The 27,457-nt window shown below is 42.6% G+C and overlaps 1 protein-coding gene across 1 annotated transcript in view; it reads right to left on the reverse strand.

The window, feature by feature from the left end:
• Positions 1-256: 256 nt before the first annotated feature.
• The window catches only part of Ppp1r14c (protein phosphatase 1 regulatory inhibitor subunit 14C), a 63,664-nt gene continuing 36,463 nt past the window's right edge, over positions 257-27,457 (reverse strand). The window contains exons 2-4 of the mRNA XM_090337968.1: positions 18,807-18,890; positions 16,738-16,770; positions 257-481 (exon numbers count right to left, since the gene is read on the reverse strand). Coding sequence (XP_090194094.1) covers positions 407-481; positions 16,738-16,770; positions 18,807-18,890 — 192 coding nt within the window. The 3' untranslated portion in view covers positions 257-406. The remainder of the gene's footprint in view (positions 482-16,737; positions 16,771-18,806; positions 18,891-27,457) is intronic.

Here is a 27,457-nt window from a genome sequence, read left to right on the forward strand (position 1 = left end):
ACAAGAAACTTGACAGCTGAGCCAAATGTACAACCTAAGAAAAAAATATTACCAAACTGGTTGTAAGAAAACCATCTTCCCTGTATTGTTAAGGTTCTAAACATCCAAGTCCTTGACGAAAACACGGGTCAGCCCAGCCCAACACTGGGCATCTACCTGCCTTGATAATCCTTGGCTGGACTGCAGTCAGAGTTGTGATAACCTTTGCTATTAAAATATTACACTAGTGAAAAACTTTAGAAACAACAACAAAAAGAACGCTCTTGAATAAATGTCTAATAAATTCCCCCCACACACACCAAAAGGAAGTTGTTCAGAAGGACAGCTGTTGTTTAATAAGTCTTCTTGAAGTTCAAATGCCAGGACCCTTTCTTCGTCTCCAAGACAGTTCTACCCTGTTCCAGAATCATATGCTCTTCCTCTGTGGAGGGCTTAGCTTCCTCATGCCTCGTATCTTGGAGAGAAGCTCTTTAATAAATTCCTAAAAGAAACCAAAGAAGTGAATATGAAGTCATTACACTAAAATCTTTATTTAAAAATCTGTAAAGTATGGGCCATAAGTGTGGCCTAGTGGTAGAGTGCTTGCCTAGTATGCATGAAGAGCTGGGTTCAATTCCCCAAGAACCACATACACAGACAAAGCTGGAAGTGGTGCTGTGGCTCAAGGGGCAGAGTGCTAGCCTAGCAAAAAGTATCCAAGGACAGTGCCCAGGGCCCTGAGTTCAAACCCCAGGACTGGCAAAAAAAAATCTGTAAAGTAAGTGATTACAAGCACAATGAATCTAAGTTGAGAAAGTTGGTTGCAACCCATATAACAGGGAAATTGAGAAACAAATGAACAAAGCCTCAACCTCACAACACAACCTCACTGTCTTCACCATACTCTCCTTGTTGTAGGAAGGAAGCCAGGGCACTTCTCTCACTGATTATTACCTTCATGGTTGCTGGAGGCAGGTGAGGCTTCTGTGCTCCTCAGCCTTATTGTGTGTGTGTAGATCACCTGGGGATCTGGTAGATCCACCTAGAGTCTAAGGTCCTGCATTTCTTTTTTTTTTTGGTAGGTCATGGGACTTGAACTCGTCCTGGGTGCTGTCCTTGAGCTCTTCAGCTCAAGGCTACTAAGGTTCTGCATTTCTGACTAGGTTGCAGTTGATATTAATCTTGTCCTAAAGGGCACCTGAAGGCTGAAGGCAAGGACTAGCAATCCTGGAAGTTGATTTGCATCAGATCTACTAGTGACAGTGTGGATTAAGCCATCGGAGTGCTGAATCCACCAGCACAATGGATTCAGTAGATGGATGATGCAGTAGGTAGGTGTGGGTGAGACTGGCAAAGTGCCTTTCTAACAAGCCCACCAGTGGCATCGATGCCTCTGCTCCCAAATGCACAGACAAGCCACATTTTAGATCGCATGAGGGGACTTTTTGGATTGTAATCCATGGCCCAAAACCCAAATCAAGCTAAACCATACCAAAGCACACTTTTTACTATAATCCAGTACCTATACACATCTGAGGTTAAAATTTACACAATATTTGTTCTGTGCAGAGCATTTTTTGCCTTTTTTTTTTTTTTTTTGTCAGTCACGGGCCTGAACTCTGAGCCTGGGTACAAGGCCATCACTCTACCACTTTCTACCACTTGAGCCACAGTGCCATTTCCAGTTTTCTTTTTTTCATATTTTTTTGTAATTAATAGAAGGATTACATTATATTCAGCAGATAGAAGGTGCATTACTTCACATACATTGATACTTTCTCATGTCATGGTCCCCATTTCCCTCCCCTGCCCCCCATTTCCAGTTTTCTGATGGTTATTTGGGGATAAGAATCTCATGGATTTTAGAGCCCAGGCTGGTTTTGAACTGCAAGCCTCAGATCTCAGCCTCTTGAGTAGCCAGGATTACAGGCATGAGCCACCAGTGCCCAGCCTTGTACAGTGCATTCTTGTATTTTCTTTTTGTTTCTTTCATTTTCAAAGGGCTACTGCAGGGCTGAGACCTACTAAAATGATTTCAGGACCTGCAAATAAAACAAAATCCATTGGGAAATGGTTTGTTGCCTCACATTTCAAAATGTCTGAACTCCAAACAAGGCACATTCATCTGCTACTTACATTTTGTATAAATGTAATTTTATTTGTTAAAGCCAAAAGCCAAAAGTCAGACTTTCTGACCAGCAAGTTCACAGTCAGCAAATGATCAACTAAGAACTTTAGGGACCAGCTGAGAGCCTAATCAGTGAGAAATCATATTCTCCCAGGAGGCCACCCCTGGCTCTTACCATAGCCAGAATCTCCCAGACTCAATGAGCCCTTCCTGCTCTCCAGAGCTAAACACAATAGGCTTAAATACTTAATTTTTGCTTACTACTATAGTTGGCTTTTCTGTCATTTTAATGATACACGATTTGTCTAAGAAAACTTGGAAAATACAAAAAAGCAACAATATACTCCTTAGAATGAATAATTATGAACACATTTCTTCAATGGAAAATTACCCCCTAATTAAGATCATACTGTATATAACAATAACATTTTGTTCCTCTTAGCATTATTATCTCAGAAGCTTTTTCCTAGAACATTAAGCAGTCTTCCCCAAAATTAATGTTCATAGTTTTACTCTCCCTTTTGTGGACAATATACAATTTGCTTACTTCCTACATTAATGGATTCTTGGGTAGTTCCTGGCTTTTCAAAATTATAAATGGTGGCATAAAATCTCTGTAGTAAGTCTGTGCATGTAGTTTTGATTATCTCCTCTGGAGAGCTATCTCTGAATTTTTACCACCACGATCTCTGAGCTTATACAGAATAGAACATAACAGCAAGTACAATTAAGGCCCAATTTCAATTTATTGAATACCTATCTAATTTAAATAATTTTCTTAGATGAAATAAAGCCACATTTTCCTATTTATACACAATTTTCACCTTGAAAAGTTGAATGTATTTATTATTGTTTGCTTTATGTAATTTAATCAATGCATAGTATTTGGCACACAGTGTTAACAAACCTGTTCCAAAAATGACTACCATAAAGAATTTCAGTATCTGATTCTAAATTTCCTTTCTTCTTAAATCCAGCCCCAGAATCACAAGCCCTATCACTTGTCTTGCTCACAACTCTATTTATCCTTTAGCAATAATTTAGAAACTTTCTTTTGCATAGTTAAGACTAAAATCACACAAAGAAGAATGTACCTTGAACTACAGACTTACCTCTTCAAAACAAAAATGATTGGTAATTTAAATCTAATTCAAAACTTCTTGGGCCGGGAGTTTGGCCAAGTGGCAGAGTGCTTGCCTAGCATGTACAAAGACCCAGGTTTGATTCCATGGTACCACATACATAGAAAAAAAGCTGGAAGTGGTTCTGTGGCTCACGTGGTAGAGCACTAGCCTTGAGGAAAAGCCAAAGGACAGTGGTCAGGCCCTGAGTTCAAGCCCCAGGACTGGGAAAAAAAAAACTTGTCCAAAAATTAATGATGATGCTTATGAGTCTCAGAGATTAAAAAGTTTAATGATGTAATTGTGCGTGTGCGTATGCGCGTGCGTGCGTGCGTGCGTGCGTGCGTGTGTGTGTGTGTGTGTGTGTGAGAGAGAGAGAGAGAGAGAGAGAGAGAGAGTCCTGAGGCTTTAACTCAGGGCCTGAGTACTGTTCCTGAGTTTTATTGCTCAAGGCTAGCACTCTACCCTTGAGTTACAGCTCCATTTTGATTAAGTGATAGAACATCAGTGTTGAGTAGAAAAAGTAGGCCCTGAGTTCAAGCCCCAGTAGCCGCCTCCTCTCTACACACATAACGCCACAGTTTTTCCTGAGCATATGATACATTAATATGAATGGAAAACTCTCATTTTTCATTTTATATGAACATAACTTGTATGTCTATATCTTAATATACTTCATAATGTGCATATTTAAACTGTTCATGAAATTTGCATATTTGGGTGTTCAGCTGAGTGAGATAAAAAAAGCAAGCTCAATATTTATTCTCAAAATAGAAGCTTGCCAATACCACTTGCACAGAAGGATTCTGATGATTACAGATGATTCTCGAGGAATATCTGAGGACCTCTAATTAAATACTTGGGCTTTGGGTTTGTATTACTCAAAAACACTTAGATCAGTGACTTTCAGCATATCTCATTCAGTGCCAAGAGTCATTCTGCCTTGGACTGGGAATGCTGATTTAGCCTCAGAATGGTTGTTCCTTTAAGGAAATTACTCTGAGTTGAGCCAGTTGGAGGGGATATAGTGGTCTAGCTGATAGCCCCAGTGCAGAACCCTGTGGAGGAACTAGCTAGCCACCATGAATGGATGGAGAGCTACAGGAAGTACCGGTGAGAGTCCCTTCCTTTTCAAGGTTCTTGAATTGTTCTCTACAGAGTTCGTATGATTTCTTTCTCAGATGACTAGTAAAAACCCCACTGAAGCCATTAGAACCTGGAGTTGTTGGTGTGTTGTTTATTTTATTGTTGTTCTTTTGAGATATTTTCATAGGGTGTGTCTTTTAAGGAACTTGCCTATGTCCGATGGGTAAAACAAAATCATGTTTCTTGTTCTCTCACTCATTTCTAGACAGTGAAATGTCAGGGGTTGCTAGGTTTCTATTCCTCACACAAGCAGCCATCAGTTCACCAGCATGCACTAACAGGGTGTACCACGTTTTGATCCAGTTCTGACACCAGTTATTTTGTGCTAAAGAGTTAGTTACCACTGGGCACAGGTGGCTCACACCTGTACTATAGCTTCTCAGAAAAGATTAAGATCTGAGGATGCAAGTTTTGGGCCGGGCTGGACAGTCTACACTTCTCTTATTTCCAATTAACCTCCAGAAGGCCAGAAGTGGAGCCATAGCTCAAGTGATAGAATGCTAGGCTTAGCAAAAATCTAAGGGACAAGGCCTAGTCCATAAGTTCATGCCCTAGTAACTGGCACGAAATAAATACATAAACAGAAGTTATTTACTTCCCAAGGTGAAAGTGTAAGCCCTATTAGACTTTCCTCTACTCAGATGCAGAACTCAGGCTTGGGGCTGGGAGTTTGGCCTAGTGGTAGAGTGCTTGCCTAGCACGAAGACCTGGGTTCAAGTCCTCAGTACCATATTCATAGAGAAAAGCTGGAAGTGGTGCTGAGGCTCAAGTGGTAGAGCTCTAGCCTTGAGAAAGTCCAAGGACAGTGCTCAGGACCTGAGCTCAAGCCCAGGACTGGCAAAAACAAACAAAACCTCAGGCTTGTGAGACATACTCTGACAACTGACTTAAGTCATCTTCCACTGCCCCCTTCCTTTATTTAATAATTTGCTACAGCAGGTCACACAATTCAGGTAAATACTTAAATTTGCTGATTTATTATACTACTAATAATAAAGGCTACAGATAAATAACAAGATGAAATACAGAGGGCAAGTATGAGGGAAAGGTCTAGATCCCCGTAGGTGTCTCTGAGCATGCTATACTTTCAGCACTGCCACGTGAACCCACATTTAGGTACTGCCATGGAAGCTTCATCACATAAACAGGATGGACTATTACCTCAATCTCCAGCCCCTCTCTTTTTTCTGGAGGGGGTGGCAGGTAGGACTAACAGCTCCAAGCTTCTAATAGTGACTTAATCTTCCTGGTGACCAGATCCTATCAGGACCCCAAAACACATGCCTGGTTATAAGAAGTTAGATACCCCTATTGCCTATTATTGCCTAGGAAAAGATTAGGAGCTTTGCATCAGAACTGGGGTAGATGATCAAGCATTTGAACAAAAGATGAATGTAGCTCCCCTACTAATCAGGAAATTACAAGTGTTTTAGAAACTTCATTGCAGGAAGTGGTGGGAAAATGAATTCAAATATTCATTACCATGTCCTATGCTAGTTATGTCTAAGCTTATTTTATAAGGTTGCTCACAGTATTTGTTGAATCTGTAGTCACATTCCCTACTCCCATTTCTGACATTGATCATTCATCTTCTCTATTCCTATTTGCCTGAGGAAACAGAATTTTGCCAATCTTGTTGACCTTTTTAAAGAATCAGTTTCTGTCTTACTGGTTTTCTTTGTAATTTTTATGTTTTCCATGTCACTGATTTCCACTTACCTCTTTATTATTTTCATTCTTTGACTTGGGGTTTACTGTGGGATGCACACCTTGCTTGGCTTGTCTACTCAAGGGTGATGCTCTACCACATGAGCCACGCACAGCTCAGCTTCTGGCTTTTTGTTGATTAGCTGGAGATAAGAGGCTTGCACAGTTCTCTGCCTGGGCTAACTTCAGATCATAATCTTGAGATCTCCACCTCCTAAGTAGGTGTGACCGTTGGCATGAACCACCTGTGCCTGATTTGGGTTCAAACTTTTATCTTCTTAGTGGTCATTGTTCTTTTTAAGGTGACTTACATTTTCTAACTTGAAATTTTAATACTACACATTCTCCTCTAATCACCGCTTTAGAAGATAAGATGGGTTTTCATTTTCATTTAGTTCAAGATACTTCTCAACTTCCCTTTTCTTTGGGCTTTGAATTACTTAGGTATGCATTATTTAATTTCCAAGTATTTGGAGATTTTCCAGGTATTATTCTGTTTTTAATTTCTAAGACAGTATCATTGTTGTCAAAGAACATACCTTGAATAATTTGAATCCCTTTAAATCTGAGAATTGCTTTATGATCCAGAACATAACTATCTTAGTAAGTAGTCTGTGTAATTTTATTTTAATACACAAGTGGTTTCCAAGGTAGCATTTCACCATTGCCTTTATACAGCTTCCTGTTAACTGCTGTACATTCTAAGCATGCTGAGAAGGATTAATATAATATGCTATTCCTCAGCTGAAGAATTCCCAATGAAAATGTAGTCATTTAAAGCAATTTCCTAGCTACAAAGGGCACAAATTTTCTCATTACTCAACAAAGAAGCCACTAACTTTTTTTTTTTTGACTTTGGGTAAACAGATGCATGTTGGTGGGTGGCAGACATAGGTTCCATATCAGAACTTGACCCTGACATTTAGGCTACATGAGGGAACCAAGATGACTGAAGGTCTCCTCTGTGTCATATGACCATTATTTAATCCAAAACAATAAGTTGTACAGCTCAGAAAAAAAGAAAACTGATGTTCTGTTTTATTACCAGTCACCTGTCTCAGGTCACAAAGCAAATAGGCCTTGGTGCGAAGAGGGTTGGGTAACTACAACCCTAAGTGGAGTCTCTGGTAGATCCTGCCCCAAGTGCCAAGTTGCAGAAGAAAAGAGGGCAGACGTCCTACTTCCCAGGAACTTCTAGGCCAGCCGGGGCAGAAGACACAGAAAGAGGCCTGTTGGTAGGCACAAGCCACAATGCCAACTGTGTTCACCACACCCTGTAGGTAGAGGCACTGTCAATGCTCCTGGCATTCGATTCTCCGACTGGATGGAAGAGCAAAAGACCATAGTTCTAGGAGGTCTTGAAAGGGCAGAAACTCTGTATAAATATAAAGGCTACGGAGAGTAGATTGTCAGTTTCCACTCCTTCCGTGGAAAGTTATGAGCTAACCAACTAAAGATCTGGCCATTTTAGCTTTTAACAATTATAATACTTCAGCTAACTGCCACACCTTCTTAAATGCAAAGGCAAATACACATTTTCTCTGAGTCACATTTCAAAATAGACAATACAGTAGAGATTTCATCCACAGCTTTTATCCAAATGTTCCTCAAAATGTTATCTACGAGATCTGGGGTTAGAATCAGCCTGCAGTGCCATGTTTACCATGAGCTCTTGGACCTGAATAGAAGATAAAACTAGGCCTGAACAGTGTCCCCAGGACTGAGAAATGAATAAAGGCACAAGAAGCAGAAAGACTGTGCCAGGCGTGGTGGCTCATACCTGGAATCCTAGCTACCCAGGAGGCTGGGAGCTGAGGATCTCAGTTCAAAGCCAGCCTGGCACCAAAGTCTGTGAGACTCTTACCACCAATTAACCACCAGAAAACCAGAAATGGCACTGTGGTTCAAGGGTAGGGCGGTAGCCTGGAGTTGAAGAGCTCAGGGACAACACCCAGGCCCAGAGTTCAAATCCCAGGACCAACAACAACAACAACAAAAAGCAGAGAGACAGAAGACAAAGACTTAGATCCCAAATACTACAGAATCTTTTGAAACAAATTCCACAGACGGAAAAAAAAAAAGATTTTCCATTAACTGGACTTGTTCGCACAAAGGACTCAGCACACACACTCAGTAGAGGCAGTGTCATCACAGCAAAGAAGACGACTTTGGATCTCGACAGCCTGGGCTCAAGTCCTCGGGTGCAACTCACAGATGGTATTTTCCTTGCCCCAGTTCTCCTCAGCTGTTAAGTGGGAGCAACATGAAATGTTTAAGTACACTAATACATGAAATGCCCGGGGAAAGTGCTTAGACCACAGATAAGTGCAGTACAAACACTTGCCACTGTCATCCTCGTGACCATGGCTATGGTTCCAATAGAGTATCCCTCAAAAGGCTCAGATGTTGAAGGCCTGATCTTGATGATGCTTGTTTGTGGAGGTGGGACCTACCTATTGAAGGAAGAAGGCCACTGGAGCGGGTCCTTGGATAGATGATGATGATGATGATGGTGATGATGATGATGATGATGGTGATGATGGTGATGATGGTGATTCCTCCCCCCTTCTCTTCTCTGTCTTTCTGTACTTCCCCTTGTCCTCACCCCATCCCCCATCTCTCTTTCCTATCTTCATCCTGCCCCTTCCCCATTCTCTTTCATTCCTCTCCCCCTTTAAAACTTATGTTGTAATCTAACTGCCACTGTGATAGTATTAAGAAGAGGGCCTCTGCTTTGAATACATCACTGTCATTATCCCAAAAGGGGATTACTTATCCTGAGAGGGGGTTGGTTCTGTCTCTCTCATGGTATTCTCTTCTCATCCTGAACTATGATTCTGCACCCAAGAGATCCCTGTCAGAGGCCAGTGTCATGTTGTTAGCCCTCTCTCTCTGCCTCTAGATTGTTATAAATATTCATTACACTGGCCTTGGTGACTCATCCCCATAACCCTAGCTACCCAGGAAGCTGAGACCTGAAGCCACCTCAAGCAGGAATAGTCCCTAAGACTCTTGTCTCCAATTACCCATCAGAAATGCTGAAGTGGATCTGGGGCTTAAGTGGTAGAGCAATAGCCTTGAGCACAAAAGCTCAGGAACAGTGCCCAGGCTGTGAGTTCAAACTCCAGGACTGGCACATACATGAAAAAAAATTTTTTTGCCAATCCTGGGCTTGGGCTCACAGCCTGAGCATGGTCATTGGACTTTCTCAAGGCCAGAGCTCTGCTGCTAGAGCCACAGCACCACCCCTGGCCTTTTCTGTGTATGTGGTACTGAGGAATCTAACTTGAGTCTTCGTGCATGCTATGCAAGAACTCTACCACTAGGCAAAACTCTGAGCCCGTTTTTGTTTTGTGTGTGTGTGTGTGTGTGTGTGTGTGTGTGTGTGTGTGTGTGTGTGTGTGTGTGTGTGTGTGAGAGAGAGAGAGAGAGAGAGAGAGAGAGAGAGAGAGAGAGAGAGAGAGAGAGAGAGAGAGAGAGAGAGAGAGAGAATGTGTATTACCCAGTTCTGGGTACTCTGGCATGATATCACAGGGTTGCACTAAGAAATACACAAACTCATGCTATGCACACACACACACACACACACACACACACACACACACAGCAGCTCCTCTTTTTGGTATCTCACTGGAAGGTGTGACAGTGAAGGCAGATAAGAACATTATGTGACCTCCAGTGAGACCCTGGGGGCTTCAGTCAGGGTGTGAATATCAGCACAGATTTCTTCAAGGGAGCCTTCAGTGAACCTGGCCCAGCAAGCGTTCTGCCCTCCACGCCTTGGTTCACCCCTGCAAGCATGGAGGCCACCCAGGCTGAGAAAGGCCAGAGTGGCCACTCTCAGTGCCTGGTGGAGGTTTCAGTTCATCCGTGCCTTTCTTATCAGATTGCTGCCTGTAACCTCTCCTGCAGCTGAGCAATGGGGTGCCAGGCTATCAGATCAGCCGTGGAGAGCCCTTGGCCTGCGTCACTTCCCCTCTTAAAGGGCTACATACAAGTATATTTGCCCTTCATTTCATGAAGTGCTTAAAATGGACTAGAAGACATTCCTTCAGCAGTGTTTCCCAACCACCTACCACCTCACTGCACAACACACACACACACACACACACACACACTCACACTACCACCACATTGCACCTCCAGCTCTTCCTCCCCCTCTCCTGACTCCTCTGAGTCACGGAATGTGTCATACTGCCAATAAAGTCTCCACCTTTCCTTTCATCATGCTGTCCTCCCTTAACAAGGAAAAAAACTCTTACCCTCAATAGTTGCCTTTCTAAATGACCCTGTGCTCAGCCTCTGGGTTGCTATGCCCAAACCTAGCCCTCAGCACTGGGCACTATTGTTATATGTGAGTATTCTCTTCATTCCTCCTTTTCTTTTTACATATTAATTCATATACAGGCACTTCTTTCTCATAGTTCTCATCTTGCCAAGCATAGTACCAGGCTGTCAGAGCTACAGAGTACCTGGCTGGGGTTCACATTCAGCTCATATTGATTGGGCAACTTCAAGGGGACAGGCACACTAGGGACTTCACTTACTCCCTGATTTAATCATTACAAATATCATGTAAAACGAGCTTAGAGGATTTAGAGCTTTCCCCAGGCCACACAGCTACTAAGGAGTCAGATCTGGATTGAAATACTGTGTTAATATAAAGGCATAAAGAGCCTAGAATGACTCCTCCAGCTGGAGGGTCTGATCCTTCTCTCTGCCCCAGGGTTCCTAGGATAAGAGATACTTTGTATTAAGTAGCTAAGCTAGGCCATTTTAAACTAATTACAAACTTAAACTGACCTGAAATACGCAAGATACACATAGCAATTCTACAACTTTTAAGTATGGTGGAAAGGACTGTGCCTTTACAAGTACATTCTAGAAACTGTCTCGAGTATAAACCTTTGCTTCCATTTCTTCCAGGCCCTACATCTAGGGCAACTGGATACATATCAGAAGTACATTATAGGTCAGTGAAATAAAGAAGGGCGGACTATCCACTGCTATGGACATGGTACTGGAAATATAAACATAACTACCTAGACATAATGTTTTATTTCATAAATTAATATGTATCTATGATATACAAACCCTCAGCCTAATTTTGATTATATTCTAAAAACTAAGTGCCAGTGATTGTATATAGAGATTCCCTTCTTGAACACTTGTTTGTTAAACATGTCATTTGAAATATGATATAAAAATCAATGTTAATAAATTCTTTAAAAAAAAGAAGGGCTGACTATTCAAACACCAGCATTAGGATAATGCAGCAAAATGTAAACGTAGATCCCTACGTCACACTCGATAGACAAATAGAGTGAAGAAGCATTTGACTGCCTACATGCAAAAAGTAAAACTAAAAATGCTTAAAAAGAAGCATAAGAAACTTTTTAAAAACTCACTATAACAGTAAAAGATTTCTGAATTTTTTTAAGCACGAGCCATGAAAGACGTCATTGACAAATCTGACCTCAAAATTTAAAACTTCTAGCTGAGCACCAATGGATCACTTCTGTTACATTAGCTACATAGGAAGCTAACAGAGGATCATGGTTCAAAGACAGCCTGGACAGAACAGCCCACAGACATCATCTCTAATATAACCAGCAAAAGGCAGGGCTGGAGGCATGGACTCATTGGTAGAAGAGTGTTGGTCAAGCAGGCAAGCCAAGTAAATGCAAGGGCTTGAGTTCAAATCTCAATATCAGAAGAGAAAAAAAATAAACTCTTGTACATAAAAAAAACCTTAGAAGTGAAAATAAGCCTACAGTTAGGAAACTTAATTTTACCATTATAATCTACATAAAGGTCAAAGAATTTTCATTCAAAATACATAAAGAATTCCACAAATCAGTACAGGAAATACCAATTCAAAGAAAAGTATACATTGAATTTGAGATGGAAATTCCCAAAGAATGATATAGGAACAACTAATAAGCACATACCAAAAAAAAAATCCTCATTTTGTTGTTGTTGTTGTAAAGGTGATTTTCAGAAGAATTGTAGTTACATAAATCAGTTAATGAGTACATTTGCTTTTGAGCAGTGTTATCCCCTTCCTTATTTATTCCTAGGTTTTTTCCCTCCTGACCTCCCTCCCAAAATCCTTATTCTTACTAGTCAGGAAAAACAATGTCAAAACAATGAGCTGCCATCAAATGGGCAAAATCTTAAGCATTTACTAATTCTAGGTGAGGTAATAATGGCATTCAAAGGACATTTTCTTGTTCTAATGCTTCCATAGTGAACACGCAAGCTGGTATAAGTATTAAGCACAATTCCAATTCTTGGCATTTCCTTGGGAAAATGTTTGCACATAGATCAATAGATCAGTAATAGTAATTTTATTGTACCTCAGTTCATAATAATGATAAACTGAAGACAACTCAAGTCAATATCAAAAGAAAAAATGACTAACTATAGTGTTAATACAAAATAATGCTACTCATTTTTTTTAAAAAAAGAATGAACTAGACTTCCTCCTGCAATACAGCTTCCTGTATTCACATCTAATATTGTGTAAAAATAAAAGAGCTGGAAGAGACTGGAAAAAAGCACACAAAATAATGGCATTATCACTTAGTTGCAAGATTCTTCTTATTCACCTTTGTTTTCCTAGTACAAAGCTGAACCTATTAAGAGGAGCTAAGCAAAGAGGTTTGCAAAGTGAAGAACTACATGAATGAAAGAACTAATTCATAGAAAGTGCAGGAAGGGGCAGGATGGGCCTAGAATCTTCCATGTTCTTTAAGAAAGGGAAAAACTCACACAAAGCATCAGTTGGTCCAGCAAAGGTACTTCTTTAAGCAATATGAAACTGCAAAGACCAGGGAGTTGGAAAGAGTAGAGCCTAGTATGTTCCAGAGAGGGAAAAGGAGGGAGGAAAAGAAGGAGAGAGGGATGGAGAAGAGATTAAATAAGCAATTCTATAAAATGGTAACACTTTCAGGAGCTTGTTAAACTGACTATAAAATGCTGCCTCCTGATTTATAGACTTCTAAGAAGTCAAGACTCGTATGTGTGTGTGTGTGGGGGGGGCAAAATCAGGAAACAGCCATGAGAATGAAAGGTCTTTTCTCACTCCAGAGTTACTGCCACATGGCTGTGTGGTGGGGGCATGGAATCTAAGTGGCACACTCTACTTTGAGCCTTCATCCCCAGATTCTATCCTGGGCCCTGTGGCAGAGGCAGCAGATGGACACACATTTTGTAATTAGCACCATAGCCAGGCGCCTGGGAGACTTCCCTTGGCATTCAAAGTAATTAATCAGTTACACTTGGTGGTGACACACTGCTTTCAAAAGAGTTGGGTCTATTTGGACAGTAGGAAATGAAGGAAGCAGTATCATTGTAAAGCTTGCCTTGTGATTCTTTCAAGCATTCTGAACCATTTAAAAAGATAATGAACAAATAGCAGGCAATATTGGAAGGACCCCCTAATAAGAGGACTTTTCAAAATAAATGCTTAAAACCGCCCACCTCTGCAGCTGGCAGTGAGACAAGCTCGGACAAAGAGTGCCACAAGAACTTGACCTGTTCTTCCAGAAATCACCACCCACTCCTGAGGCACAGAACAATAGGTGAGGACTCTTGGGGCTGGGACTCACATGGGTCTTCTTTCCCTGGCCAGCCATGTCTGAAAACTGCCTAGTCACAGGAGCCATCTGCTCACAACCTCCAGGCTGCAAGGTTGTGGTTTTCCTTTTTGTTCTGTTTTGTGCTGGGTCTCACTCTATAACCCAGGTTGGCCTTGAATTCTTTGGCTTCAGTTTCCCAAGTCCTGGGATGACAAACATGCACTACCACATTCAGTTTCAAGTGCAATTTTGAAGAAGCTTCAACATTTTGAAGAGCTTTGATACTTTTTCCAAAAAGCTCAACAATCAACTGTCATGGTGGGGATTAGGCAAAGATTCCAGATCCCACTAGATAAATGAGGGAAATGGAAAGATGGAATGTGCCCTTTGAAAAGGCAAATGGGAAGACCTGAAAACTTCTACATACCAAAAGTTGTCACCTAGATAACCAAGGCATTGATAAAATGAAGTACACTGTAAAATCAGCTTGATCATTACTTAGGAAGCCAAAAGAAATGAGTCACCCCAGATGAAGCCACTTTTAGATGTGCCCCACCCAGGTCCCAGTCACCAATACTCCTCAGCCCCACAGCAAACCGTATCCATTTCACTCCTGAAATAGTCCATATCCGGCTGTGTTTCCCTGGGGGGGGTGTAGGGGGGGTAAATATTGCTTGTCTTTAGAGGGGTTCTTTTGCTGGCGGGGCTCACTAGAATTGGTCCTATTTGGCATTATCTTGAAAGAAGCTTTGGAAGCTGTTATAGGGAAGGGTTTTGTAGAACCACTGTATAATGACTTCTGCCAAGATAAATTCCTGAAGGCCTTTTCTGCATCCTGGCTTTCATTTCCCTCCTTTCACTTAAAACCACGGACACTATACTGTCCATTTATTTTCCTGACCATATCTGCCTCTAGAGATTAATTTGTCCTGAGTGAGAGCAGTCCTGTTCATCTGTCTTAAGAGATTCAGTCTGCTGCTTTTAGACTAACAAAATCCCAACCTCAATTGTAGGCAGTGGAGGACACCACTTGTGGTTACTATTTTCAACCCAAGGGCAATTAACGCTTTCTGCCCTTACTAACATAATCCTAAAAATCTTCATACTTGCAGTTCAGATAAAATCCTCATGAATATTCAAATCAATGCATGATCAGTGGGGGGAAAAAAATCCTATCATCTCCCACTTGGTAAACATTAATGAAACTAAAGTCACTCCACCAAGATTCTCATTATCCAATAGGGAGAATATTATTTGGTATGCTATCTGGAAAGGTTCAGATAGTTTACAAAATGAAAGAGCACTTATTTGGGGTCCTGGAACTAAGAGTCAGCCTGGCAGCATAGATTCCAGTGGAAATCAGAATGTATCTCATGAGGAGGGTTTAGAGGTTCTGTGGAAGGGGTAAACAAGAAGTTTAGGTGGGTTTCAGCAGTCCTTTATCAAGAACCATGAATTAAATCTTCACACAAACCATATATTTTACTTCTATAGTTCATGGGTGCCACATAGATGAGCTAAGATCAGACCATGGTTCTAAAAAAGAATCTAATTGATATAATCTTCAGGATGTTATTTCTCAGCAAGTTCCTTTCCTTGTGGCATGTCTCCAGAAACAGTGGTTGATTTCTGTTTGTAAATCACCACCACAGGCACCATGGCCTGATTATGACCTGAAAATTCCTCTCACCACCTACCTAGTGAACTCATGATGCACAGCAACTCCCAGGCTTTGATTGTCGAAAAGAAAGGTGACAGCCCAAGCTCTGGTGAAAGAATGTACTTAAAGGAAAAGCCAATGTGCATCAGAGAACAATGACCTAGGGGCCTCCAATTAGAAACAGAGTCCTTTATGAAGAACGCATTGATTGGTCTGATGGCATCCTGCCAATGCATGCCTGTATCTTACCCTAGTACCATGGTGGAACTTCTCTGTGACCCAAAGATCTGAAAAGCTTGTAAGGGAAGAGTAAGAAACAAGAACTAAAGCTCTACCTGTAAATGTCCACCACCGATTCTACCACCTCCCCTTCACATTCATTAATTATATGCAAATACCCAAAAAAGATCATTCTTTTTCTGTATGTTAGATATTCTTTGTCTATCCTCGTCTAAGCCACGCTAGTTGCATATCAACTACAATCAAAATGGTATTTACTCAAGCAGAAGAAATAAAACACCATTTTGTACTCCGTCGATCACTATACGTTAGCATGATGACATTATATTGCTAAGTGTGAAGAGGCCAACTGAGGAAAGATTCATGTCAAGAGTTCCAAGTTTAGCCAAGTGCCAGTGGTTTATGTGTATAATCCTAGCTGCTCAGGAGGATGAGATCTGAGAAGCAAAGTTAAAGGCCAGCCCTGGCAGGAAGACAAGTCTCTGAAACTCTTATCCCCTGTTAACCACCCAAAAGCCGGAAGTGAAGCCAGGCACCAATGGCTCTCTCTTGTAATGCTAGCTACTCAGGAGGCTGAGATCTGAGGACTATGGTTCAAAACCAGCCCAGGCATAAACATCCATGAGACTTTTATTTCTAATTAATCACCAGAAAACTAAAAGTGGCACTGTGGCTCAAGTAGTAGAGTGGTAGCCTTGAGCTAAAGAGCTCAGGGACAACACCCAGGCCAAGAGTCCAAGCCCCATAGGCCCCACCCTACACACACACACGCAAGAAAAAAAAAATAGACAAATTGACCTAGTAAAAAACCCCACCCAAATACAATATTAAGAAAAAGTAGCCGGGCACAGTGGTTAACGCCTGTAATCCTAGGTACTCAGGAGGCTGAGATATGAGGATCATGGTTTAAAGCCAGCCTGGGCACTGAAGTCCATGAGATTCTTACCTCCAATTAACTACTAGAAAATTGGAAGTGGCACCGTGGCTCAAGGGGTAGGGCGGTAGCCTTGAGCTAAAGAGCTCAGAGACAATATCCAAGCCCAGGAGTTAGAGTGGTAGCCTTGAGCTGAAGAGCTTAGGGACAGTACCCAGGCCCAGAGTTCAAGCCCCATGACCGACAAAAAAAAAAAAAAAAAAAAAAAGAAAGAAAGAAAGAAAAAGTAATTTGCTTACCTCTGTCGGTTTGTAGCAGTCTACAAGAGCTTCCTAGAATTAAATACACAGAAGTCAATTTTATTATTTCATAATTACATATCATCACTTTTAAAAATGAAAGTAAAAGTCATTTCATTATACTATTTTTTGCAATGTTAAATCAAGATTTCCAATTGACTATCAACAATGCTTATATTTCAGCAGTAGTTGGCCAACTAAAGTCATAAAAGTATCATTCGAACGTAAGAATTTTGTTCTTCAACACACACATATATGTACACATTGTGTAAAGTTTTTGAATAGCAAAATATATATTATATATATATATATATAAATAGAGAGAGAGAGAGAAAGAGAGGAAGAGAGATGAGAGACTGTGGCCAAATTATAGATGCCTCACTGAGAAGAGCTTGTGACAGGGACAATGGGTATCAGGTTATGGTCTGTAGAGAAAATGGGACTAACTCTAAGTTTAAGATGGCTCACATCAAGAATCAATATCCTCTTACACTTTAGTTTTCTTGTCCAAAAGGATCCCAATGGTTTCTTTTTATTTTACCTCCTTTCTGCATGCTTGCGCACACATCCATGGGCACACACACACATACACACACACACACACACACACACGCACTTGCATATACACACATACACCTCTTCTTTGGTTTACTTAGGTTAATGATCATTTTAAGCACTGCTAGTGCTTAAAGTAGTGACATTCATAATGACATGGTAAGAACTATAGGCAAGACTCACCACAGACAAGCTTGAGACTTGCCCTTCTTGAGCTTCAAGGCCCTCAGTTACTTGGGAATCAAGGAGTGAGATAACCTGCTGACAGCTCAAAAGATACTCGCAAGTTCTGAACTTAGAAACATTTCTTATTAGCTGGGTGGGGTGGCTCATGCCTGCAATCCTCGCTACTCAGGAGGCTGAAATCTGAGAATCACAGTTCAAAGCCAGCCCAGGCACTAAAAGTCCATGAGACTCTTATTTCCAATTAATCACTTGTAAAGAGAAAGTGGAGCTGTGGCTCCAGGGGTAGAGTGGTAGCCTTGAACTGAAGAGCCCAGGCACAATGCTCAGGCCCAGAGTTCAAGCCCCATGACTGAAGAAGAAAAAAAAAAGTTTCTTATTGTCACATTTTCTGTAGAACTGATATCTGTTTTATCTTGTTTGTGCTTTTGTGAAGAGGACATTGTTGACTAGTTCCATGAGAAATAATCATTATAACTGAGATTACTTGCCACTCAAGGGACAATAGTAACAGGGGAGGGAAACTGGGAGGAAAACATGGAAAGGGCTATCACTGTTCAAGAAGTAACGTGCCCACTACCTGACGAATGTAACTATAACACCTCTGTGCAACACTCTAACAGTAAAATACAGTTAAAAGAAAAAAAATAAATTCTTACTGACAAAAAAGGGACAATGGTAATTATTAACACGTTAAACACATCAGTGAATTAAAATGTGCCCTTTGATGTGTCCTCTGACCATTTCTCATTGGTGACAGTCAATGTTAAGAGCAATGGCAGGGTCAAAGGTTGATTAGCACTAGGAACTGCCAAAAGCAGACGTGAAAGTGACAGATTTGACCTCCTGTAGGGGTAGAGGGAACTACGAGTATTTGAGTGCTTTTCCTAGAAACCTCAAACCCCATCAGGTGTACTACAATGCCATCAGGTAAGCACCCATAAAAAGATATTTCACTAAACAGAGTTATAAGAAATCTAATCTAAAAATTAATTTTATGGATAAAACTACCCACAGCTGTGAGAACATAACCCGGTCTGAGCTTAGCTCAGTCCCTTCTCCTCATACATCTACAGCTTACTGTTTTCCCAAGAAGACAATCAGGGCAGAACCAGCTCTCTCCCAAGAAAGCAAGGCTGGAAAGAGCCACCCCCTCAGGTGCTTGGAGAACCATAGTCATGAGCTGCTTTATCATCACAGATGAGGTACATGAAGGTTAAGACACTATGCCAATGCCACCATGGGACAGAATCAGTTTGTGCCAACTTCTGGAGACACAAATGGATTCAAACATCTACACTGGCAACTTCTAGATTTTGAACACTGTTTACCTGTAGTTTTACAGCTCTCTCTTCCTCATTGTCTGCATCAAGAAGATCATCAATATCAATTTCTACATCAGGCATTTCTTCTTCCTAGGAGAGAAATACAAGCGTATTTAATTTAGGGAGGAACTAAATTGTGCTGAACCAATTAAGTTGAATTAAAGTGCCAGAGTATTCATCAAGAGGGAATTATGGGTAAGAAGGGAATGGAGTGGGGAGAGGGAGAAAAGAGGAAGGAAAAGGAATGGAATGGAGGAAAAAGGAAAAGCGTATGAAGGAGCAGAAAGTAAAAAGGATGGAAACAAGGAAGAAGGGAGGAAATGAAGAGAAGTTAAGGAAGCAAGAGTCACAAAGCAGTAAAAAATATTAGTGCAGAAATGACACTTTTTCTACTCTCAGCCTGACAGTGGCAGGGAAACTTTTGCTGCCAAGGGCCATTTGAATAATTATAATATCATCTGTAGATCCACATTATTAATCAATGTAAGTAGAGTGTCAAAGCAGCTAAGGAGAAGCATAAAGAAGTATATGTGTCAATCTCATCATGCATGAAATGATTTTCCATCCCAAGGGCTGGATGTTTCCCATCCCTGAGAAAAGCATGCCTGTAGTGAACAATGAGAACTGATGGATTACAGAGAGGGGAGTGAGAAGTGAACTCTCCTAGCTAACTTTCACTCGTTTCTTGGTAACCACTCTAGTCTTTATTTAGAAGTCTCGGGGAAACTTTAATGTACCCCAGGTTTGGGAGGCATTAGCATTTGCTACTGATTCCAAGAGGTTATACAACCCAGCTGAACCACAAGTGAGTTCTGGGAGAGGCGCTTTGTCAGCCAGAGTACCCCTCACTTCCTCTGAACTGGTGAGGGCTGAGGAAGTGCTCTGTGAATAGTAGGCAGGCGTGGACAGACTTCTGCAGCTATGACTAGAAGCTGAAGTCCGAAGGAAACCCACTCCTGAGTGGGAAGAGCAGAGAGGAATCAGAAAAGGTGGTTCTGCATAAAATCATATGGACAAACTTCCTCTGAGGAGGTGCGTAAATTTCTTATTCTGTTGGCTGTCAAAGCACTGGGAGATCCACGGAGAATGGCAGTGTGGCCTCCACCATCCAACTTCCACCCACCCTTATATTCCCTCACCCAGATCCTCTTCTCCTCAACCACCGAATTCTGTGTGTATCTGAAATCATGACTAAAAAGATACTGGCAGGGGCAAACAGGAGATGTTAGAGAATGCTGCACTGGTCAGATTTTCTGTCACTGTGACAGAATGCCTGATATAAACAACTTTAAAGGAGGAAGGATTTATTTTCGCGCCTAGGCTCAGAGATTTCAATCCCTAATCCTTGGTTGCTGTTAAATCTAGGTCTGTGGCGAGGTCAAGCCTCACCATGGTGGGACTGCATGGAGGAGGAAGCTGTTCACCTCATGGAGGACAGGAAGTGAACATAGCTAGGAAGACACTGGGAGCGGGTCTAATTTCAAGGCCATGCTGATTCCTTCAACTAGATTTCCTCCGATGGTTTCGAGAATCTCCTGAAATAGTGCCGCTAGCTAGGGGACCAAGTATACAACACATGAACATGTGGGAGACTTTGCATATTCCAACCACAATGGGCCCCAAATAGTAAGAGGCATTGCTCTTGAGTATAGCTTGAAAGAAAACAGCTTCGCTTTCTGTCTTGAGTTTCCACAATGAAAGGACCAGTTTATCACAAACACCACAAAGACGCTCAGTAGGCTACAGAACAATGGGTGGGTCCTACACAGAGGCAGAGTACTCTTGCAGGAAGCACCGGCCACCCATAGTTATCACCAGCCCAATGGCTAATGAGGACAAGGTGACCCAGGCCCTGGTTGGATATTGCATGTGTGTTCTGAAAAGTGCAGATTAATTCAGCACAATGCAGTTTTACTAACTACCACATAAGGCAGGTCTCAGCTGATTCTATTGAAAAAGAGCCAAGCAAAACAGATAAACCCACACATTTCTATCTGTATAGCAGTCTACACACAGCCTCCCCTTTATTTTGTTCCACTCTCCCGAAATAGTATTTATACTCCAGGCACTCAGAACATATATTTAGGATTTAATGAGATCCAGCAAATGAACCTGTGCATAGAAACTTTATAAGGATACACAAAAAAGGCAATCATGGGGTTGGCTATTGGAAATAACATAAGGGAATGAAAGAGCAATAAGCCCTCTTCAGAACAGCAAGGCAGTGGGTTGCCTGACAAACAACACTGAAACAAACCTTTAGGATATCAGGCCAAGCTTGGTAAAATGAACTTTGATTTATATACAGCGAGTGTTTTACCCTGGGTAGAGGACGCCCCAAGCTGGCTGTCCTCTCACTAGGCATGTACATAGCTTGCTACACGATACTTCTTCTGATCCCTTCCCCCCAGAGAGCTAGGCTGTACAATATGGTTATCTTGAGTAGTGCTTAAACTTAATGTCACAATAGTGAACTCACTGGTCATGCTTCAAGTGCTCACTGACTACAGTGTACATTGACTGTATTAGAAAACATAGATTCACTCCAACTTATCATTATAGTAGCCTGTGTTAGACAGCCCTGCTCCTAAAGTCCACTCATCCTCCAGTCCCTTTCCCTTCTCAAAGAGGAATCACATAACACTGGAAATGCCAGGTATCTCAAGGTAATTCTGATACCCAAAGGCATGTGGCTGTGAAATTCCAGGCTTGGCTTTCTAAGGGGTTAATCTGATGTAAACCAAGTAGCCCCAACAATCTTCCTGACAATCTGGCTGGCCCATGACTCCAGCAGACTCTGTCGAGCTCACATTCCACAGCACGAAGGCAGAGCCTTGGGTCCAACGCTGTCATTTCAAAGGCATGGACAGTCTCTTCATTCTTGTGTTCTGCTCATCTCAAAGCCATGTGGCCAAATGGACTTCATGACAGATCCCGTCACATACAGGGGAGTAAAGGTACCCACTGCCCACTATGCTGTATTAGTTCCACTGCTTTAGGGTTTGCATACCCCCCTGAATGCAGCTCTAGTGACAGAGGTGAAACAAGGGGCTTCAGAGCCACAGGGAGAAGTTAACATGATTCCTCATTAGTCAGGGCCTCCTGGTGGTGGGTACCAGCAGGAGCATCTCCAGGCATGGCTCTAGTCATACATCTAGTCTGAGACTCCATCATGAGCAGGGTCCTGGGAGCACTGGAAGACCCCTGCCAGCCTAAGTTGCCTCCGCTTTGGCCATGCTCCTCCAGCTTGCCACACTCCCCACCCGCTGGCCCCTTTGAGGAAGAAGTACTCAGTGCAGCCAGAGTTCCTGAGTTTTCAGGAGAAGCTCAAAAACCATTATGTAAAAAAACTACTTTTTAATATTCTTTTAAATCTCAATTGTTTAAAAAATTTACTAACGGAATCCATCAGCCCACAGGCAATATTACCCTGCCCGGTAAGTAATGACCAAAGCCACTGAAGGCTCCTGAGCAAGGTGACCACAGGACAGAGGGAAGAGCTGGCCAGCTCCAGGCTCAGGGTGACGGGAAGGGGAAGGAGGCTCTAGGGCACAGTTCCATTCATCCAGGTGTGAAGCAATGGGGAAGGAATAGAAGTCACAGCATGAACAACATAGAGGGCTTAGAACAGTGATAAACAGGGAGGGCTGAGCTGCATAAGAGAGCAGAAAGCAAAGAGCAGATCCAGAACCATGAATGTACATACTGGCTCGAAATTCAGACAATTCCAGTCTCATTTCAACTCTGAAGCAGAAGGATTCCCAGGCTGTGCCACGGAAGAGTGCCCCGTGGGATTGTGGGATTGTGGGACTGAATGACAGGGTTCAGAGCTGGACAGGCAGAACCCACACAAAGCTGCAGTGGCCAGGAGCTCAGCAGAGGTTCTGGCACCAGCAAATGTGGCAAATCTTGGGACACATCTGGCCACAGTGGCTGCACACACACACACACACCACACAAACACACACCTGCATGCGTACCATCATGTACATAAGCACTCTCACACACACCATGTCATGAAGACACACACACATACCTGCATGCACAATACTACGTACATGTGCACACACACTCTGACATGCACAGCCATATGTACACTCATACTCATCCACATGTCAATATTATGCGCTCATACAACATGTTCATATACATTCCACACCTGTGCATGCACTCAAATTCATAGCCCCTGCATGCCACTCATACACACACATGCACATGAGTATGACTCACACACGCTTACACGCATAACTGCATGTACAATCGTGCACGCCATAGCACGCACACTCACATAACATACACGCCTCAGAAAGGTTATACCGAACTCTGGGATATGTTGTACAAAATGCTGTTGTTCACCCTGTCCCTGAAGAACAGATAGGAAGAATCAAGCTAAACCTTAGCTTGAAATGAATGGAAGTGGGTTTCAGGCTGGGCACTAGTGACTGAGGCCTTTAATCCTAGCTACCCAACAGGCTGAGATCTAAGGATGATGGTTCAAAGCCAGCCCGGGCAGGAAAGTCCATTCGACTCTTATCCTAATAAAACTCTCTCCTTCCTCCCCACCCCCCCTCTCCAGAAATAGAGCTGTGACTCAAGTAGTTGAGTGCTGGTTTTGAGCTAAAAAGCTAAGGGACAGTGCCAAGCCCTGAGATCAAGCCCCAGTACTCTCTGTTTCCCTCTGTCTCTGTCTCTCTCTTACACACACACACACTGGTTTTCAGACCACATGGGACACAGCATAACAGGAGTTTGTGGTTTCTCTATCCATCGTAGATGAGAATGGGACTATACTACTCTACAAACTGTGTCAGTTTGAGAAAGAGACTGTGGGCAGTCGGAGGAGGGGAGTGGCAAACCCCAGCTATAAATATTCACAGGAAAATAGCCAAATGTGTGATGGTTCACCTTTCTACATGCCTGTGAGAGGGGGAGGAGACAGGGAGATGGGAATAGGAAGCTTAAACTAAGACTGAATCCTTGGGATTGTGTGAGCGCTCTGTGAAATACTTCCACTCCTAATGACAATGCCCCAAATCCCTGGAAACACACCTAGCGTAAGAATGTGCTCTGCTGACTATCCTGCAGCCCAGGCTCTGACCCCCTCTGCACACAGGCAGCAGCAGCAGCAGCGAGCAGAATTAGCAGAGGCTAACTCACAGGCTGGGGAGAGAAAGGCCAGGGGGCAGATTTCATAGACAAATTTAATATCTAAGTGCCTCCCTTGCACCAAGTAAGGCTGGAAAAGATCACTCAAAGGACACAGAGCCACAGGCACAAAGCAGAGTCTGCCACATAAGCAGAGTCTGCTAATGGCGCACACTGATCTGCTTGGGTTACACTTCAGCTTCCATTTGCAATTCCCATGTGACCTTAGACTTATATAACTGTAGTCCCTCTGTATATTATCTTTATAATAACAATTCTGTATTTTTTAAGCTTCATAAACTGACATGTTGACTCGAAGGCCCTTTGTACAAATAATTAAGGATAATAAAAAGAAGATGCCATGGAGTTTGGATGAACAAAGCACAGGATGGACTCAAAAGATACAAACATGAAGACTTCCTGCCTGTGCCACAGGCTCCTAGAACTGCTCAGCCCAGAGGCAAAGCCTCTGCCTAGGGCCAAGGGGAGGCAAATCCAGAGCATGGAGAGACAGGCCCAGGTTTAAATTCTATATCTGCCACCTTCAGCCTGTGCCCAGCAACTTCTGGTTTAGAAGACTCCTGCTGAAGTGTATCATCAAGCCACAAAAGGCCATGGAGGAAGCTTCAATGCTCCTTACTCCATGAGGGGATCAATGTGGAAGGAAGAGCTCCATACTGGACAGGCCCAATCACAGCACATTAAGGAAGGGTGGAGCTGTGGAGAACGATCAGTGTGATGTCTGTCAGGGGTCTATGGGATGACCAGAAAGAGTATGGGGCTTTAATTTAGCCTGAATCATCCTAAAAGTATCTACTTGTCACCACTCATTTGCTAAATCCCAGTTTGAGAATGTTCATACACATATACATCATAGAGTGAGTGAGCTCACATAAAACTCTGCTTTTTAAAACTATGTGTCCAGATGGTCAAGTGAATGTAATCAGTGTCTCATGCCAATGCAAGATATTCATAAAACAGGAAACTGGAATGAAGATAGGATAACAGAAATAGATGAGAATCCTCTGGCTTTTGCCCAATATTTCTGTTAATTGAACACACTAAAAATAAGTGTATATATATATATATATATATAGAGAGAGAGAGATACTTATATGTATATATACATATATATATGTGTGTGTGTGTGTGTGTGTGTGTGTGTGTGTGTGTGTGTGTGTGTGTGTGTGTGTGTGTGAATAGGGATTCCATTGTGGGGCTTGAACTCAGGGCCGGGTCTCTGTTCCAGAACCTCTTTGTGCTTAAAGCTAGCACTCTACCCCTTGAGCTACTGCACCACTTCCAACTTTTTCTTGAATCTTATTGGAGATAAGAGTCATGGAGTTTCCTCCCTAGTCTAGCTTAAAAACTGTGATCCTCAGACCTCAGCCTCCCAAGTAGCTAGGATTACAGGCATGAGTCCCCAGTGGAAATGGGCTCTTTTTCATGAGATTCCTGCCTCTGAATCCCTTTGTGAACATGTAAACCTTCAGTTTCCTGGAAACCTCTCTCAAAATCAGTGTACCATAATATCTAAGTTCAGTAGCTCAGGAACCACAGCAAAGAGTCACAGGCAATTAGCTTCACAAAGCACCGCTCCAGAGGTTCTGAGTTCCGCTGCAAATGGTGATAAGGAAAGAAGGAAAGCCACTGCTTTCCATGCCCGTTTGGTGATATTTGCTCCTGCTATGCTTCCTGGCTACTCACTGTGAGGTGGGCACTGGACTAGATGCTGAGGTTCAAAGATCAGTGCAAGCTGGGTAAGGTGGTATACATTTATAATCCCAGATATTCTGGTGACAGAGGTATGTGGAAGTTCCAGGTCTTACCAGGCAAAACCAGCAAATCCCTATCTAGAAGCAAGAGAACTTATTTCAGAAACAAAATACAAACAAAATAGGCTGGGAGATGGGCTGACTCAAATGGTAGAGCATTTACTCTTAAGTCTGATTCCCAGTAAAGACCAAAAAAAAAAAAAAAAAAAAAGGAGGAGGAGGAGAAGCCAGGAGCTGGTAATCCCAGCTACTTAGGAGGCTGAGATCTGAAGACTGCAGTTCAAAGCCAGCTCAGACAGGAAAACCCATGAGACTCAGCTCTGATCAACTATTAAGAGCTGGAAGTGGAGCTGTGGTTCAAGTGGTAGAGCATTAGCCTTGAGCACAAAAAGGCTCACGGACAATGCCCTGGCCCTGTGTTCAAGGCCCAGGACCAGGAAAAAAAAAAAAAGTGAGGGGGAGAAAATTAGCATACAACCATCATGTGCAATTTGGAGCAGAGAACCAGACAAAGCTGAAGCAAGTGATGATGTCAGTGGCTGATAGCCTTACAGGAGGACACCCTGCCTGGTGGTGTGGAAGCAAAGCTCAGAAGTGTCAGGACCACTGGGACTAGCCAGGCACCATCAGGGTAAAATGCTCTCATCCTTGATGAGGCGAGAACAGATGGCACTGCTAGGAACCCCTTGCTGTTTCTCAGCCTTGGCTATGTTTTATTGGAAAATGAATCAGGAAAGCCATAGCTTAGTTTTACAATCACATGGGTCTTTTTACTCCAGGATGATACAAACTCAAAAACAGGTAGAAAAAAAGGCTCCCATAGAAGGGGACTTGAGAAGGGGAACTACTGTTCCTTAATGTCACTGACTCTATCTCACTGTGTTCAACAAGCACCCCAGACAACCACACAGCCCAGCCAGGGGCATAGAAAGCCAAGTATCCAGGCCCTCCTCCCCTTCCACCACTGTGACAGGCACAGGACAGATGTCATAGCAGATTGCTACTCCATTGGAATCAGGGCTGTCTTTTTTCTCTACCATGCTTCAGTGACCCAGAGGTCTACCTCAGGCCTCCCAGGACAATCTGGAAGTCAGCAATTTGCCAATCTCTGAAGTATCTGTTAGTTTTAGACCCCACTAATCTCATAGACCCCAGGCAGGCAGTAAACATTCAAGTATTTACTGTTTCTTGATGCAAGACAAGTGCTCCTTAGAAAGTCAGCCTAGCCCCAGGCCTGGGACCTCCAGGAGGTAGGGTCTATATTCATCAGCTAAGAGCTAAGCTTCTTACACTAGGCTCCTCTCCTAACTTTGTGCTCTCTCACAAAATGGCCCCAAACCTCTACCGAAATCTCCATGGCCTGAATAACACTAGGGCAGCAGACAATCTTTGTAACCTCTTTCCATCCCTCCACTGAGACTGGCATATCCTCCGAGATTACAAGTGACATGTCAGAAAGCTGAAGAAGCAAAGCAAGCTGCACAGAGTCGGGCCTGTGGCCATGCAAGGCAGAAGGCCAGTTAATGGGGGAAAGTGAGGCCATTCAGAACCCTCAGGATCTCCGTGGAATTCTTTCTCCCACAAATGCTGTGAGCACTGATGTAGATAGTTTCACCTTTATAATACACAGCTTAGTGACTTAAATTCTAGGCAAGCAGTATAGAATCAGGCTCCAATAATTCAAAAATTCCATTTGTTGATGTTGTTATTCTGACTCCATTTCAAAGCAGATTCCAG

Source organism: Megascapheus bottae, chromosome 8 (genome assembly GCF_031878675.1).
Source record: "Megascapheus bottae isolate mThoBot1 chromosome 8, mThoBot2.hap1, whole genome shotgun sequence".
Classification (NCBI taxonomy): Eukaryota; Metazoa; Chordata; class Mammalia; order Rodentia; family Geomyidae; genus Megascapheus; species Megascapheus bottae.